Consider the following 18,788-nt stretch of genomic DNA (forward strand, 5'->3'; position numbering starts at 1 on the left):
TGGCAATCAAAAAGTACCGCATGACGGGTTGCTATGGTATCTGCAAGCATGACATTTTTATAAAGCAATACAGCATGTAATTCTCTGACCATTTTTGAACATGAATGTTACAGATACTTACTACTTTGAAAATGAAAACAGCTTATTACATTCTGTTTCAGATACACATTTTCTGAAAAACATTGTGGGTTTTTTTAATCAGCTGTCAGATTCTACAAAGATTATTATCAAGATTGCTGTTAACATAACATGCTTTTAAGACAATAGAAAATCCAAGTGCAGAGCATGTCTGGCACTGCTGGTTTTGATTGTTGTAAATTGTTTATGAAGTGTCATTCCTTATTTTCATCAAAAGCTTTTCTTGCAGCAGAGATCATGTGTGCTTCAGCATGCAATTTTCCCCTTCTGGAGGGATGACAATGTGCCGCAGTTTACTTTGCTTGGGTTACACTGCAGTCCCTGCAGTATCATCGTTTTTTTGGGGTGGGGTTTTTTGGGGGTTTTTGTGTTTGTTTTTTTTAAAGGCAAGCACTAGGATATGTCTGTTTCACTGTGCAACAGCTCCCACTGATCAGCAAGGAAAAATAAAATATGCTAAGTAACAGAGACTGCATGCTGTATCACAGACAAAACCTAGCTGTGCTCAGAGGAAGAGATGGGTACCATCCCCCACTGAAAATGATGTTGCTAATGCAGAGGTTTGTGAGCCATTAAATATTCCTACACTGCAGATATTTCAGATTATTTCTCCTAATGCATTATAAAGCTAGATAAGCCTTTCTGAATACATACTGTAAGAACAAGTATCGTAAGAATTTTCTATGTCCAAAAAAACCATTGCATTTTTAATATTACTTCATGTTATATATGACTGTTTGCCATGAAAATCAGACAGATACTTTCATATGTGATTCTTTTAGAAGGCTGGGGCTCTTTCATCGGTGCACCATGGGAGTAAATGAATAATGCCTATTAATAAAAGTAAAGCTAAAGCTATCTGTGGAATCCGCCAGTGCATCAACACCCTTCAACTATATTTTAGTAAGCTCAGATAAATGTGGCAGTTTTTAACCAATGTGGTGTCAGGTCTGGATACAGGGCCACATGCGCTACAGGGTAGAGAACCTAAATCCAAAACCTGCTGGTCCAGTCACAGAAGCATTACCAACAAAACTATCTTTATACAACAAGCCGAATTACCATATTGTAGCTTCATTAGTAGTTCATTTGTAGAACAAAACAAGTATAAAATCTATAAATTCTCTGCAAAACTACAGGCTGTCCCCTCTGCCTGTGACTGCAATTTGTATTTTCTTGATCCCTTCTGCTGCTGAAGACCCAGGCGCAGCACCACGGTCACCTGGCAGGTGGTTGTGCCCTCTTCTGGATGCAGTCAGGCTTAGCGATCTATTATCAATCCTGTGCTGCTGACAGCCAGAGGAGAGATACTCTTTTACTGAATCTGATGTATTTATGGTACTCAACAACATACATTTCTGCTTAAAAATAATACAGACAACGCCCAGAACATATTTTAGGTCTCTTTACAAACAAAAAGCAAATGAGCAATATCCTACCTCTTCCCCCTGCCATCTTTCCCTTTTATATTTTTACAATACCAGTAATTTTTTACGCTGGATACTGGACAAATCTTCTCCATAGAATTTAAACAGAGTTTTGCTATGGAGTCGAGCAAGGCCAAGATTTAAAAAACCTCAGAACTTCTTCCCTTTTATGTCCTAATATAGGTGTTGGTTGGTTGGTTTTTTGGGGACAGGGGTGGGGGGTTGATGGCACCTTCTTAAAATAAAATACACTTACATTCCTGGGTGGGTAAGAGAGAGTAAAGAAAGCTCATTTATGAGAATATTTTAAAGGAGCCTTTCTTATTAATTTTTCATTCTCTGTGAACTAGGACAGTAAGAGAGTGCAGTGTCCTCCCGTTCTAGGAATTTTGCTTAATGCTTTGCACACTGATATATGACTGACCCATTACACTGAAACATCTGTCTTATATCAACATAAAACATAAATATATTTTATGCCTGCACGTTAAGGAGGAAGACTGCAAGTCAACCGTCTTCCATCAAGGCAAATAACTTCCGGGGGTACTGGAATAATTTCAAAGATGTATAAAATGATACAAGTTTATTCAAATACATACACTTGTAATCTGCAAATGTACTACTCTTTTTGCAAAGGACCAAAAAGTTTAGAATTTGAGTCAACAAAAATGGAGAGTGACTTCAGTTGGATTAAGTTTCAATAAACATAACTTTAACAATGATAGAAATTTTATAGGCTAAAATTATTTTATAAATTACCTCACATACCTCTGCACACTACAAAATTTGTAGAAAATTACTACATACACATTTCATGCTTATACCACATAGAATTTTTAAGTTAACTATGTACCTGTCCAGCACTGACTTAAAACAATTTTGTTCTTTAAACAGCAATTCAAGAGTATGACCAAGATTTTTTAAAGCACTTACATTATTACTTTGTGTAATAACTGTTAGCAATTAAGACAGTAAAACAATAACTACTCTGGATCAAAAAAAAAAGAAATTTTAATTCAAATCAGATACAGTTACGAAAAACATACATATTGTCCTTCAAAGCAGAGCATAGTTGAGGGCTTTTTCCTATTAGCTGTATTAGCTATACAGCAGCTACTCTTCACAACAGAAATGAGAATGGGAAAAAAATGCATTAATTACCCCATGCAGAGGTTCACCTGCACACACCCTGCCCCATATCCTGCCACCTGTATGTAATAACCTCTTGCCAGGGACCGCGCCTGTTAGGCTCTGTAAAGGCATCAGTTGCCTGAAGACAACAGTGGGACGGCCATCAACAGCTCTAACAGGTCTTTTTCCCTTCTCTTGGCAAGCGTGGATTTCTTGAGGGGGAATGGGATTGAAGTGACTCTGTTATCCCCCTGTGGGGCTATTTCGGTGACAGATCTCAGACCACCCACCCCAGGGTGAGCAGTGTCTGCTGGATCTGCTGCTCAGCAAGAATGTGGAGACATCCTCCACTGGACTTGGCCACCAGAGGACACCACTGGAGCTGTAAAAAACTGACAAAAAGCCACATTGCTGGAATGGGATTCTTTTCTGAATTCTAGAAAAACTTCTCTGGTCAGGACAACATAGGCATTTCATCTAGACGGTGACAAGTTGGTACTGATCTAAGTCATAAAACAACACGTGATCTAGATGTCTAAAACACATTGCCTCATTGCTAAAGTGGTTCCCCCTTAATTTTGCCAACTATTACTTGTTAACATGTATAAACTTCATACAATAAAAACACAAAGACTAAAACAAGTACATAAAAAGGTCATCTTTATTGTTTTGGGTTGTTAGCAATGTAGTTATTTTTGGTAAAACAACTTCCTGCATGCAGTTCATCAGTATGCTATGAGCCAATAGTTTCTATAAAAGCAGGAGCCCATCTATATTCTAGTTCTTGTGTAAGAAATGCAAGGTATTCCACTGTCCATTGCACAAGTTCACTATTCATTCTCATGAAGAAAGATGTTGAACAACAAATTATATTTAAAGCGCTTCTACTGCGGTATGAATCAACAAGAAAAGCAGACAGTGCGAGACTAACACTGGGGAAAAGCAATGTTCCTATGACTAAGATCACCCTGAAAATTGACAGACAGGATTATAATTTCAAAAGAAACCCTTCTATCTTGTTTCACATACAAAGACCTACCTACTGATCCATAAGAGAACTGTACTGTCCATTTCTTTTAAAATTATTCCTTATTAAAGTATGCAATTACCAATTCACATTGTATCTTAGGCTTCCCAACAGTAAAGTGTCACAGATAGACAGCAGTAAAAATTACTAGCAACATGAAGATATGTGTAGTTTCTTGTAATAAGTATAAAATGTTATAAAATAAAACTATTTTCAAAATAACAAGAATAGATCAATAGACATATATTATAAAAGGTTTTTTTCTAGCCCCAATATATTTGTCCTGTGTAGTCTGGTTATTTACTGCATACCTGCTGATTACAAAACTCAAACAAAATAAAATCTATAATGGCAGCAAACTATTGCTTACTGGTATGAGGAATGATGGTCTCATCGAATAGTTTTTTTTCTTTTTACCACTCACATGCCTTCCCATCTTAGATTTTAATAGCTGTAGGATAATAGCAGCAAGCATGCATCAGTTAAAGCTTCCCAATTATTTGCAGTATTACAGAATATATCATATTATGTGTTGAAATGTTATAAGCTACACTTACTAGGGTACATATGTGATGCAATAAATACAGTACTTAGGTCACTGTCTCTTTGTTCAAACAGGTATCACTGTGTAAAACAATTGATTAAATACCAGAGGATATTTTACTTACATATATAGTGTCAGCATTGATGATAAAAAAAGTAATCTAAATCACAATGCAGGATAAAGGTGATTTAAGTACATCCTTTTAGTCATCTCAGTTTTCTGCAGAAGATTGCATTACATACAGTGGAAACCTGACTAAAGTACCATGGGGGGGTCAAAACCACCTCTGATGTATGTATTTTGTGTCGCTGGCATGACCCATCCTTCCACAGTATGGAAACTTAAATCTGAGGTATACATTAAGGTAGTATTTGTCCCCAAAGGTATTTTGCTATCAATTTATACCTGTAGCTTTGATTATTGTCCTAAGTGGGATATATCCATATGAAATAAGAAGTCTAGAAACAGACTTTGTAATGAAGTATGGAAGCTACTCATGAAATTACAGGGTCTACAGTTAAAAAAAAGAAAAAAGACTACCACTTTTTTTTATTTCAGTAATTCCCTGTAGGCACAATTTGGCATTTGTAGCAGTATGTGAATTAAAGCAAATGAGATCATGAAAAAAAATGACACACATTGAACATACACAGGAGATGAAATGTACACAGTGCATACACTTATTCCACAAAAATACAGACTTACTACGACCGGTAATTTTGCACTCCATTAAGGGTTCCTACAGTCCAAGTAGAAATCTTGTGTCTCCTCTCCATTAGTGCCAGCTGATGATAAAAACTATGCTTCTGCAAGGTTGCTTCCCTGTTACAGACTGAGAGTTTGCTAGTGAAGGGTCATTATCTTGGTATAGGCACTGACCGTAGCAGTGGGTAAATATGTAAAAACTTGTCATTTTGGCGTAGTCTTCCAATAAGAGCGCTATTGATAGAAACATCATCTTCTCAGGCTTGTGAACATTCATCATGGACAACCTCTTTATCTTTTACTTTTTATTTCCTTTTCTGTCTTTCCCCTTGTTTTTCTGATTTATCATCATCATATTTTTCTTTTTCTTGTTTTGTTACACTGTCATAAGAAGGTGGATATGTGGTGGATGCAGACATATCCATTTTCTCTGGAGGTGAGTTTTCACTTAGCTTACCAATAATCATATCTTTTTTGATAAGTAGATCAACCCCATCTTTCCGAAACGAAAGTTTCTTTACTGACCGTCTTAAAAGATAACGTCTATAAGCACGCTGAATGATAGTAGCAGACACTTCCTCCTGTTTCCGTTTTAATGTAGTTGTAATTGGTTCATAGGAGACTTTTGAAGGATTGGCTGCCATAAACCGATCTTCCATTTGTATTCTGAGGGCATCCATCTCGTCACTTTCCCCCAAAACACGCTTTGTGAAAGCAAACAAGATGTCAAGGCAGTGAATTCTGTCACCGCTTACCATGGGTAGATCCATTGCAATAAGTTGAATTGTGTTTGGTTTTGGTATATTAAGAGGAGGATCCAGAGAAGCTGCAAAATCAGACAATTTGCTGTATTCTATGAATTGTGTTGCATCTGGATCATACTTTTCCCAGACTTCATAGAACATCTCAAAGTCATCCTCGCTCAAGGGTTCAGCACTTTCTTCAGTAGCAACACCGAAGTTCTCCAAAATCACAGCAATGTACATGTTCACCACCACCAGAAATGATATGATAATGTAGCTGACAAAGAAGAAAATCCCAACGGAAGGGTTGCCGCAGTCGCCTTTAACAGAGCTCCCCGGATGAGCTTTGTTAGGGTCACAGTCTGGCTCCCCACTGTTAAGAATTGGGTCTAGCAAACCATCCCAGCCAGCAGATGTGGTAATTTGAAATAGGCAGATCATGCTGTTGCCAAACGTTTCAAAGTTGAACATGTCATCTATACCAGCTTCCTGCTTAACATAGGCAAAGTTGGACATGCCAAATATCGCATAGATGAACATGACCAGGAACAGCAGCAGACCAATGTTGAACAGAGCAGGAAGAGACATCATCAAAGCAAAAAGCAGAGTGCGGATTCCCTTAGCGCCTTTAATGAGACGCAGGATTCGACCGATTCTGGCAAGTCGTACAACTCTGAATAAAGTGGGGGACACAAAGTACTTTTCAATCACCTTAGCTAGAAACATACCTGTGAAACGTAAAAATAAAATTAAAAGGGTAACATTTTATCACAGATTAGATTTTCTACAACAAAATATAAATAAAGAACATCTCTACCTGTGGAATTAGTGGAAATTATAATTGGAGATAAAATTTATCTGCTATGGGTAATTTAAACTTTTTTCCAGCACTCTTAGAAAGAGTATTAAAATTAATATAGAATTATTAAGAAAGTTACTATTCTAAAGTATGCTTTTCATTTCCTAAATAATCAGGAGACTTTCAGTATTTCCACTGATCTGTAAAACTTGACAGAGATAAAGCATTTAATACATGTCTTACTATATTTCATTTTGAATATAAGAATTTCTTACCTACTATTGAAAGAATAACAACCACAAAATCAAAAATATTCCAGCCAACGGTGAAGTAATAATAACGGAGTGAGAACAGTTTGAGGACACATTCTCCAGTGAAAAGAACAACAAAGACCAAGTTAATCCAGTATAAAATATTTTGCATCAGTTCACCCTGGCCATCTGTTTCTATCATCATGGTGACCATGTTAAGACAGATGAGAACCATAATGGTGATGTCAAATGCTTGCTTTGTTACAATATCAAATACCAGACCTTGCAATTTGTTCTGAGGGGAGAAAAAAGAAAAGGTGGTATTATCTTGCACATAATGAACATCCTTTTCCTCCCTTCATTTCCTTCTTCCTCCCCCAAAATATACAACCAAGCAAAAGGCTGAAAAATCTAAAAGCACTGTTCAGTAACTTCTTTATTTTCCAGCTCTAAGTTTTCCCCTCAAAACCCAACAGGCTTCTATTTCTTCAGATTCTTTGATTTGCTACTTCCTCAGGCATAAAAAATGTGAGAGATTTTCTCCTGCAGAACAGAAATATGTACATGTTTCAATTCAGAATGAAGGGCTAATTTGACTTCGGCCTAAACCATTTTAGAGTTGAGAGAAATTTTTTGATAGTTAATGTACTGCTGCGATTTCTTCCCAAATGTATATGATACAAGAATAGGACATATTCTTACCGCTGGTCTAGGTATAGGTTTTTGTGGTTTCTTGGATCCCAGCTTCTTCATTGCATTGTAATATTTCTTTTGTTCTTCTGTCATGAAAATGTCTTGACCTCCAAGGTAAAATAATAAAACCAGAACAGATTACAGCCAAGCCTTATAATCCATTAATTCACAGCACTGCAGAACATGGTTTTTATGGACCACGTATTCATTCTTATACATTGTTACCAAAACCAAAATATAGTAATTATATCAAGGATTGTTAAAATATCTGGCAAGTCTTGATGGAAAAATAAAACAAATTAAGGAACGGAAAAAACCTCCAGGACTTCTATCTATTTGTTATTAAAAAAAAATACATACCTGATTAATTCAATTAAATACGTACAAAAAAACCCTTGTAAAAATATACATTCCATAGATACTTATAAATCTAACATCATAAACTCCACACTGTAAATCAATTGACCAGAAATAGAAAAGCTTCAAAGGTAGAAAGATTCACCAAGAGCTGATACGCCTTCAGGGAAACTGTATGAGGAAAAAGAAATTACTGATGTGACTTTTCAGGATGCACATTTTATCATTTCAGTATGGATATCTCAGTTCAGATATTTTTTTGCCACAGTAGTATTTCCACAGTGTATGTGAGGGTTGATCCCCCTACATTGTACAGAGATCATCAGAAGCGTGGGCTTACTCTGGGGTTTCTTGCCTGAATAAGAGGACAGCAGTCTGAGTAAAAGAGTATCTAGACCGGGATGTGTAATACATGTATGGAAACACTTGTCAGGAAGACAATTTCTGTTGACAAGTAACTTCCTTTTTTTCTTTAATGCATTTGTTTGTAAGTACATTCCAGGTATGCATGATGCCAAAGCAGTGGCACTTGGAAACGGCTTTCAGAGTCACAGGTGATTCTGTGACTTGTCAAATGAAGTGTCAATCTTATTGAGAAAGTAATGATGAATCCAGATGAAGACGTGCTTGAGTCTTTCAGCAGTGGCTACACATAGACATGAACATTTAGAAGTCAAAAGAAATCCTATTTATCATGCTCTCATAATAAGCCAAATATTCAAGTAAAATTCAGTTCTTAGAGAGTAAGGGTTTTGGAAGAAAAACAAGAAATTAATTTGCTGATTATGGTGGAAATCTGATGTGACTCTGTCAGGAGATTTAACCCAGTGGGAAATAAAAACAAAACAAAAAAAAAGCAAGCTAGAAAGGAACTGGCATTGAACTGAGGATTTCTTCTGCTGCCTTATTGATGTAATGGCTATCAAGAGTGAATAAGTCATCATTGTCTCAGTGTGCTATCCATAGGGAGAATAGTGCTCTCAAGACACATTATATCCCTTTGAGGACTGTAATGGTTAAGAATTTGACAGCTAGTGGAACACTTTTTTCCCCATGGGAACTAATGTAATGAAAGTAGGATGCACACAGGGACCAAAGAAATGCACACAGTTTGACTACACAGGGACAGTATATTGCAACATGAGGTCTTTCCCATTCATATTCCAACAATGTTGCCCAAAATGGAGAGATCTCAGTGATGTGAAGGCAGAACAAAGGCAAGAAAAATACTGCTGGGTGGCTGTGCACTGCATGATCTGCACATTTCTATGAGCATAGGTTCATCTATAAATTCAAAAGACAGGCGACTAACATTTGCTAATTTGCTACATGAAACTGAAGAATAGCACGTAGATAGAGTTTTCCCCAGCCTAATTGTTGTTCTTTGTGATATCTGTGGTATTTGACTTCCTTGGTGACAGTTACAACAGCTACAAATGTACAAGGGGTGTATACCACGCTGCCAGAAAAAGCCCTTCAGCAGGAACCCTTCTCTGGCTTCTGAGTTATAATGACTACAGTAGACGGTGTCTGCCAAGTGAACTTAATAGAATTTATAATCACCTCATTACCAAGTAAGGTCACCTTGTTACATACAGACTGACAAAATGCCAACAGCATGTATATAACCTTAGTCTTCCTCTCCAAGGATAAGAAACTGAACCACCTTCCTTTTAAGTACTGGAAGCCCCCGATGTTTATTCCAAGGGAGGTGCAAACATCTTGAAGGATGAAGATGTCATCAGGTTTGGAACCACAAACTCATCTTTTCTATTATGTGGGTCTGCAGATAAGAGACTCAAAGGATCTGAAGAAGCAACATACGAAGCTGCAGACTTCAATCTCAACTGGAAAGATTTACTGGAAGTTTCCACTGCAGTAAGTCTAGCAATATCTTTTTTTCAGTACAATGAATCAAACTTGACAAACCATCTAGAATCACAAATTAAGAAATTATGTACTGCCAAAATCAATATTCCAGTATGATTCTGCTCCAAATGTGTACAGGAAAATAAGACTATTGTAGACCTTAGACAGCATTTATAGTTTAAATAATAAGTAGAATTTAATTTGCCATCATAGTCTGAATTTTAATCGATTTAAATGCTACTGGAGTTGTTGGCACAATCTTGTGCTCATTTGAATAATAGAAACAATTGCAGTTGAAAAGAAAAACTACACGTTTTCAAATGTCAACAATTTTCTTTCTCTTGCGAATTCACTAACTCATGAGACAGTTTCCCAACCCTCTCTAATCTTACAGTAGAGAGTAGTTCCAGCATTCATCCTGTCTGTATTAGTCTCTTTATAATTGAGAAGGCCTTCACAGTACTGCTATACGTTATCTGTGTATCAATTTTGATATTTGTAGTTTTGCATATTCTCTTCTTCCCTGTCATCTATTTGCTTGAGTTAAGTCATCTCCATTTTCACATAGCTTTGTCACAGCACTGTAAGGGTGAGTGAAACACAATACATAACTTTCTGATGTATGACATATCATTGGGCTGTACAGGGATGTGGAGAACACTCAGACATTCAGCGAAAAATAATACATAACTTTCTGATGTACGACATATCATTGGGCTGTACAGGGATGTGGAGAACACTTGGACATTCGGTGTAAGTTTAAATTACTTCAAATGCCTTAAAAAGCAAAGACTATTATTTCATTGTTTTGAATAGAATAAAAGGAAATCTTAATAGGTGATTTCTTTTTTTTCTTTCTATTACTATGAGAAATTTCAGACACTCATATTTATCCTTGCATACATTTGCTGAATGCTCAATAACAATGAAGTGTAGTGAAAATGAAACACGTGATACTTATCTTCTTTTTTTGTTGGTTGAAGTTATCTATGATGACACCAATGAATAAGTTTAGGGTGAAAAACGATCCAAAGATGATAAAGGCAACAAAGTAAATATACATGTACAGGTTGTCCTCATACTTGGGCTGTTTCTCTGTCTATGTAACACAGAAAACCAGGAATACATCACAAATAACAGTTAAGACAAATTACAGTATACCAAGCAGGAATAGAAGTTGCATCCAGCTGGACAGCAACTCCTTGACAAGGTGGGAAAAACAGCTGTTTTGGAGCACACCCTACACTTCCCTTATCTTTGAACTTGAAAATCTATTTAATAATGTGTCTATAATTGCATCACAATCCCCTTCTCTCTGCCAGTTCCTCTCTAATGACATTTGATGTTTCATGTAATTTCTACTAAATTTGACAGAAGTGTGCAAATCTCAAAAGCAATTCAGTTCCTATGGACTTTATGCAAATCAGAAGCTGGATAGAGGAGAGATGCAAACAAATACCAGCATTAACAGAAAAACAGGCAAAATTCAGCCATTTTATTTTTTGAGATCGCCAGAGTCTGCAGCTCTGGATTAGCTATTGCAGGTGATGTCACTTGATTATTTGGGTTATTTCTGGAGACAAAGGAAAAACTTGTTTCCTAATCTGTACAATCACAGTGACATAAATTAATAGGAAACCAGATTTTATTAGTTTATTTACAGATTACTTATTAAATTAGTAACACTTTATATAGATCTACTGCTATAATTTTTTTTTACCTATTAAAAGTATATGCACTTAACTACTTTATAGTGCATAGCTTTATACAGAAAATGTGTTAAGGTGTTATCTTTTTATTCTTTATATTTTACTTTATTTCAACTGCCATCCAAGAAGCATTACATTAATCTTATATTTGTTTTCACTCGGTAAATTTTATATTGCACTTACTTCTCTAGAATCAACCGCAGCATACATGATGTTCGTCCATCCTTTAAATGTTGCCTAAAAACAAAGTTTGTTAATATTTTCTATCAAAGCTCCAATTTTGTAAACATTCTAAATAAAACACTGTCTTCTGCAATGTATTTGCACCCACAAAAATAAAGAAGAATATTAAATGTCTGGTAAGACATGCGTGAATTATTCACAGGAAGTAATTTACTGTGGAATACTTTTCCCTAATACATAAACACTGAATAAAATCTAATCTTCATGTAAATTCATATAAACTCTATGTGGGATGAGTTACAATCAATATCTGAGAATAACAGGAAGACTGCAAATTTTAAGAAGGCACTCGGTTCTAACTTTCTGATTACCAAAAAACTGGAGGAGGACTCCAAAAATCAGCCACCATGGGTTGGCATTTTTCAGACAGAATATGCAAATAGTCCTAGAAGAAACTCCAGAAGACAAGTAGTCCCATCAAATCTTAAGAACATAACAGAATCATAGCATGGTTTGGCTTAGAAGGGACCTTTAGAGATTATCTAGTCCAAACTCTCTGCCATGGGCAGGGACATCTTTCAACTACATGACACACTTACAATAATGGGGCATCCACAACTTCTCTGGGCAAGCTGTTCTCACCACCTTATCATTAAAATAAAAAAATTTCTCCTTATATACAAACTAAATCTACCCTCTTTCTGTTTAAAACTGTTGCCCCTTGTCCTGTCACTACAAGACTTGGGAAAAATTTTCTCTCCGTGTTTCTTATAAGCCCTCTTTATATACTGAAAGGCCACAATAAGGTCCCCCTGGAGCCTTCTCTTCTCCAGGCTGAACAACCCCAACTCTCTCAGCCTTTCTTCCAGCCCTCTGATCTTCTTCTTGGCCCTCCTCTGGACTCACTTGAAGAGGTCCATGTCTTTCTTGTACTGATGGGGTCTCATGAGAGTGGGGTGGATGGGGAGGATAACCTCCCTAGATCTGTTGGCTACACTTCTTGTTATACAGCCCAGGATATGATTGGCTTTCTGGGCTGCAAGTGCACACTGCCAGCTCATGTCCAATTTTTTGTCCACCAGAATCCCAAAGTCCTTCTCTGCAGGGCTGCTCTCAATCCATTCACCCTCCAGTCTGTACTGATACTGGGGATTGCCCTGACCCAGGTGCAGGACCTTGCACATGGCCTTGTTGAACTTCATGAGGTTCACAGGGGCCCACTCCTCAAGCCTGCCAAGGTCCCTCACAATGGCATCCCATCCCTCTAAGCATATCAACTGCACCGCTCAGCTTGGTGTCATTTGCAAACTGCTGAGGGTGCACTCAATCCCACTATCTATGTCACTGATGAAGCTATTAAATAGTAGTGGTCCCAGTGTAGACCCTTGAGAGACACCACGTGTTACTGGTTTCCACTTGGACATTAAGCCGCTGACTGTAAGTCTTCGGACACAGCCGTCCAGCCAATTCTTTATCCATCTAGAGGGCCTTCCATCAAGCCTACTCCTGTGAGCTATGATATTAAGTAAAAACAAGGTATGAATGGTATGTTTACTGGAAACATTACATAGCTGAACCATTCTATACAACATATGTTACAAGAGCTAACAGCACTGCTGTCCTCTACACTGGTAATTTATGCAACTGCCTAGTGCTATTTAGCAATAGCTAGTGTTATTCCCTGGAGCAATCAGATGGTAGCCTGCTGGCACAATACTAACTACTAAATACTACCAGTTGGAGATTTTTAAAGACAGAATAATTACCAAGTACTTATGAGCACAAATATTTTCCCAGAAGCAGTTTGTCAAGCAAACCCAAATACGAATGTAGGCTTCTGTCCTATTGGCTCCAATTTAGACGCTGCCTCTAAAAAAGGCTTGTGCTTAGAAATCTAGCACTAGCAAATTCTGCAAATGCTCATCCACAGTTTAAAAACAAGCTAAAAACTATCTCTAAAAAACCCACTTGATAATAATAGACAACGACTAGAGTAGGACTAGTAAGAACAGTAAAAAGGGAAAGAAGAGAAAGGAAAAAGTGAATTTAAAACCTTTTTCTAAATCAATAGTTGGCTCTCTTCTTGTTTGAAGATCAGATGAGCCCTAGAATATATCTATTTGACTACCATGGTAAAAATTTAAGTCAACATGCCTTAACAGATCAAGCAAATAAAAGAAAATTCATCCTAGCTGCCTTTTTTTTTTTTACTTTTAACTAGATAATGTATTTCTGTAGAACTTGAAAAGGTGCTAGTAGTTGGGTGCCAAGGGAACTTTATATCCCTCCGGTAGATATTAGATATTCCTCCTCTTCCAAAATGGCCACAGAATGTATCAGATTTTTACCATAAGCAATATTAATTAGCTTCATAGAACACAATTATAAAATCAAATCCTGCATCCGTTCATATATTGTAAAATAACACTGAAAATTATGGAACTAAGGGTTACTGCTACAAAAGTTAAAGCTGGAAAATTAATTTATCAAAATTTATACACTTACTACTTGAAGCAGAGAAAGATAACCAGCTCCAACATTATCAAAGTTTACTTTCACATTTTTCCACCGAACATCCACAGAAGTCATCATAAGATTTTTACACACAGTTGCATTACTGACTTTCTCTGGTGGGAAATTCTCACCAGTTGTGGTGTTAACACAGTGATAGAACTTGCCAGCAAACAAATTTACTCCCATGATGCTGAAAATTAGCCAGAATGTAAGACAAACCAGAAGTACATTCATAATGGATGGGATTGCTCCAGTAAGAGCATTCACAACCACCTAGTAAATAAACAGAGAGAAAAATACTTTTTAAAAACAGTATGTAAAGAAGTAAAAAGATCACTTTTTATTTCAAATGTAGCAAAAAATTTAATGTAAAACATTAAAATACTTTGAAGTAATCCTAACAGAAAAGGAATAACACATAATACAATCAAACATGCTACTGTTGGCCTTGAAAACAGACATGCAGTTCAGTGCTCCTCTGTGATTTTATAATTAGGCATATTTTTATGGATTTGTTTTACACACTATTTCTTTTTTTCTTACCCTCATGCCTTCAAAGCGTGACAAAGCTCTTAAAGGTCTCAAAGCTCTTAATGTTCGGAGGGATTTAATTGCACTGAGTTCTGAGAAACCAAGGGCATTAGCTACTAAGCTAACCAAGGAGACCTAGAGGAAACAAAGCAAAACAAAAGAATTTTTTTTTTTTTAATAGCCTCACAATACAAATGTAATGCCTCAAGGAAGAAAACTTTGATCTGGATATCAGAAAAAAGTTCATTAGGACCCTAAACTTCTAGTAAGAACAAATAAAAAAGAACAAAAAATTTAAAAAATTAATAGAACATTGCGTGTAAATTTCAGAACGTTTTAAACAGAGACCTTAATCTCTGCAATTTTCATCACAGAGTGCTAGTTAGAAGAATACACATCATATCTGTGCAAAATGAAGGGCAATTTGGACAAAAAGAACTTGAATAAAAGCTCATCTTCCCAATAAACTCAGCCAAAGCCTGAAATGTACTGAAAACCCAATCCCATTCTACGTGACATGTTACAATACTAAACAGTGCTCTACTACAGATGCATTATTATAGTCATGATAAAATGTGAGCCAGCAGCATTTGCTTCTGCTAATTTGCACTTAGAGTAATTCACATAACAGCAGATATATAAATAACCAGTAATTCATATTGCCTGCAGATGATGACAGGCTTGGAAGTGGTATATACTCAGTCAGACAGGAATCTGACATGTGTGACTCCTAACTGTACGATAAACACAAAGAAATACCAATGTCAATACAATTACCTAAAAGCAATGCACTCAAATGCATAGAACAGTAGACAGCACTTTCCTGGGAAGTGGAGTTATGACAGAGGTAATAATTTAATTGTGAGCTATGGCTTGTCGTCTTTTCAGACTACTGCAATCTGGATATTTCAAAATCATAATATCAAGTACCAGAAGAAAATCTGTGTTTACCTCCATTTGGCAAAAAACACTGTTTCCAGTGTTTCAAGTTCAAAACTGAAGTTAAAAATTCTAAGTCCAAGAATGATCAAGAAGCTGGTAGATATGTTTTAAGAGTTATCTGCCTTAGAGTATTGAAATGGGTTAAACAATGGCACTTTATAAAATACATAGACAATGAGGAGAAACTGTCTAACTTTTTATGTTTTTTAAACATAGCATGCAATGTTTTCATAAAATCAAGGGTGCTTTTAAAAAATCAGGATGCAATGTTTTTTGTAAATCGCACAAACTAGTTAAAACCAAATTAACTCAAGGAACTCAACATCTGTGCAATATGTGGAATACAAGCCAGTGATCACTACAATACCTTATCATGGTGACTATATACCTGTACTTATAAAATAACCCATCGAAAACTTTAGATAATTCAGCTGCTGAAGTAATTATAATTAGGCCACACAGTTCAAGAGAAGAAAATTTAATTAAAAAAAAGGAAAAAAGAGAACTAGGACAAGATTCAGAAAAAAAACACATTCACTGAGTGGAATGACCGTTTATGCCACCAATCTGAATTCCTATACAAACTCAACTATAATACTAAATTTCAGAAGACTGTGCCTTCTTTAAATTCAAATGCTAGACAAGCATTTAGCACAGAAAGCATTAATCCATATGAATCCATCAAGACCTTAAGATCATTAGGCCTTACTTTTATAATTCTAGTGAAGATGTAGAGAAAATCTGTTTCAAGTATTCCTGTCAGATAACCATATTTTCTTACATAATGCAGTTATTATATTTTCATATTTGCATTGCAAGAAATCCTCTTCCTGCAAGACTGGCACATCTCTACTTAATGATGCCATAATTTTATCTTTCTTTGTAAACTAAAATATAATTTAATATACTACTTTCTTCTACTTTCTTTTTTTGGAGGGGAGAAAGGTAAGGGAGGATAGTTCATCTCATCACACAGTGCTGATGGCAATTAAAGCCTAATTTTTCTGGTACCATCTGTGGATGTGTGTGCATATGCAAATAAGCTTCTTTTTTTTTTTTTTTTTAAATAAATAATTTCCTCCTCTTCCTTATTTATGATCATGGTTTGGACAACTCCTGATACCAGGCTCTGAACTTTCTTCCACATACAAAAGTGCTAATTGTAACACTTCTGTGATGTAAAATTAGACAATAATATTGTATACTATCACAAATACAGTAAATTCAAAAGGTATATTGTAACAAAAAGAAAGGGAAATGTAAAAAATACACTGTAATGATACATGTGAGACAGAATCCATCCTCACCTTCACTTGAACTTTCTGTTCTTATAACTACCAAATGGGGCATTTGCAGAAAAGCACATTGTTAACGTAAGGTGGAAACACCTTTCTTTGGATTTGTTAAACTGCTTGTGTTTCGGACAATTAATGTGCCTTGAGATTTATTTCTTCTTTTAAGACTGTTACTTTTGTGGAAGAGAGGGTCTAATCCACAAGAATTTTTGAAACCTTCAGTACAACTGGATTAACAGCTCAAAAGCCGATTGTCCTGCTGTTTTCTGGTGAGAGTCAATGACTTTTGTCCTCACTGAATCTTCCAGTCCAGATGGCTGTCTCCTGTTGCCTTTACACATGAGGAAGCCTTATGCAGATTTCTCTCCTCTAAGGGTAGTTCAAGCAAGCTGTCACACACTACACAATCCCATGTCTGATCTTTTTTATTATACCCTTTTAACTTGCACATGGAAAGCTGAGCAAAACCAGCATTTGTATTTGTTTTGGGGTTAATTATCCTTTTCTGGAAACACTGTGAACATCACAATGGGTACGAATTTCTGTTTGTAGCTCTTTCCCAAGTAGGGGACAGCTGAAGAGTTTAGACCAATAGGTACAGAATGGTTTGCCTAAAAAGATCCTGTAAAATGTTGCCACACTGTGAAACATTTAATTAGACTGGTACTGGTATGGCAAATTTGTTCAATGTTTAGCTGGGTAAAGGCACAGGACAGGAAGATAAAGCAAAGATAGATTTGAACAGTTGAGGGCAGCACACTGCCTGCTACCTAACCAACACGTAAAATGCCAGCAATAAGAGAAAGAATTAAAGTTGCTTGCTACTAGCTGAAAACAATAACAAGTAAATCTGGCAATAAAGTCTGAAAAAGCTAAGCAGACCACCACTGACTTTTTCAGGGGGATGGGTGTGGTGGGAGGAGTGGGTTTACAATACAGGTGGTCAAACACTGGAAACAGATTGCCAAGTAGGGTGGCAGAATCTCCATTCAAAACTGGGTGTCACCCTGAGCAGCCTAATCTGACCTTGAGGTTAGAACTAATTTCTTAGCTGAGCCTGCTTTCAAGGCAAGGAGCTAGACCAGAAAGCTAGACCACCTCCAAAGGTGCCTTCCAACTAAATTTGTCTATGATCTGCTGCTATAGGGTCATAAGATGTAGGCATTCCAAGCAAGAGATGAAGATGGCTACATGAAAGCACTGAAATCACTGGTAAAAGGAATAGCCCATACTATCCATATGGAGATATGGTATACTTTACTAAGAAGAATTCATCTTAAACACAATTCAAAGGGGAGAACTCTTATACTTACTAAGTTTCTTAAAGATCAATACATCTGTTCTGGGAATATATGCTGACTTTATGCTTTGTATAAGTATATATTGGGTCTTCATAACAGAAGAAATGGAGAAGATATGAAAGGAAAAAGCAGAAAATTGAATTTCCCAGACAGAACATATGTTATTTCATGTCATTGAGTTAGCCCATTTGCTCAGAATGGGAATTCTGTGTCCCCACCCTATAACTGATGCTAAAAAGAGAAGCATAGTTAAGTGAGGAAGACTGATAACAAATACCACTTGTGCCTTTCCCTCCAAAACAACCTATTTAAAAAAGAGCATTAGCTAAGTTTCTATTCTATTGGTAGGGGACAAAATTTCTGTCCTAGATTCCTGATTCCATCTGATTAATAGAGTTTTCCCCTGTCCGTTTGCTGAATTTCCACTCAAGTGTCTACACAAAGAGAAAGAACTCCTTTATAAGAACATATCATACAATGTCACTAATTTCATTAATTTCTTTGGAGTGCAATTTCAACAGTAATTTTATCATAATTGTTGAAAAACATTAACTCTGTCACCTAAAACATGGCGCTTTTTTCTGTTATAAGAATTCAGAATTCAGACAGGCAACGAGTGGCATTCTCCA

General features: G+C 36.4%; 1 protein-coding gene and 1 long non-coding RNA gene across 2 annotated transcripts in view; one reads left to right on the plus strand and one right to left on the minus strand.

The window, feature by feature from the left end:
• LOC138685089 (uncharacterized) overlaps positions 1-18,788 on the plus strand; it is a 49,720-nt gene that overhangs the window by 27,991 nt on the left and 2,941 nt on the right. The window contains exons 2-3 of the long non-coding RNA XR_011324317.1: positions 9,605-9,693; positions 10,331-10,437. This is a non-coding gene — a long non-coding RNA (uncharacterized lncRNA). The remainder of the gene's footprint in view (positions 1-9,604; positions 9,694-10,330; positions 10,438-18,788) is intronic.
• The window catches only part of LOC104317585 (sodium channel protein type 2 subunit alpha), a 48,089-nt gene continuing 32,640 nt past the window's right edge, over positions 3,340-18,788 (minus strand). Inside the window, 8 exon segments of the mRNA XM_069781298.1 lie at positions 3,340-5,304; positions 5,306-6,443; positions 6,790-7,060; positions 7,468-7,572; positions 10,646-10,783; positions 11,577-11,630; positions 14,082-14,363; positions 14,634-14,756. Of these exon segments, the coding sequence (XP_069637399.1) occupies positions 5,271-5,304; positions 5,306-6,443; positions 6,790-7,060; positions 7,468-7,572; positions 10,646-10,783; positions 11,577-11,630; positions 14,082-14,363; positions 14,634-14,756 (2,145 nt within the window). The 3' untranslated portion in view covers positions 3,340-5,270.

The sequence above is a fragment of the Haliaeetus albicilla genome, chromosome 4, assembly GCF_947461875.1.
Source record: "Haliaeetus albicilla chromosome 4, bHalAlb1.1, whole genome shotgun sequence".
NCBI classification, from domain to species: domain Eukaryota; kingdom Metazoa; phylum Chordata; class Aves; order Accipitriformes; family Accipitridae; genus Haliaeetus; species Haliaeetus albicilla.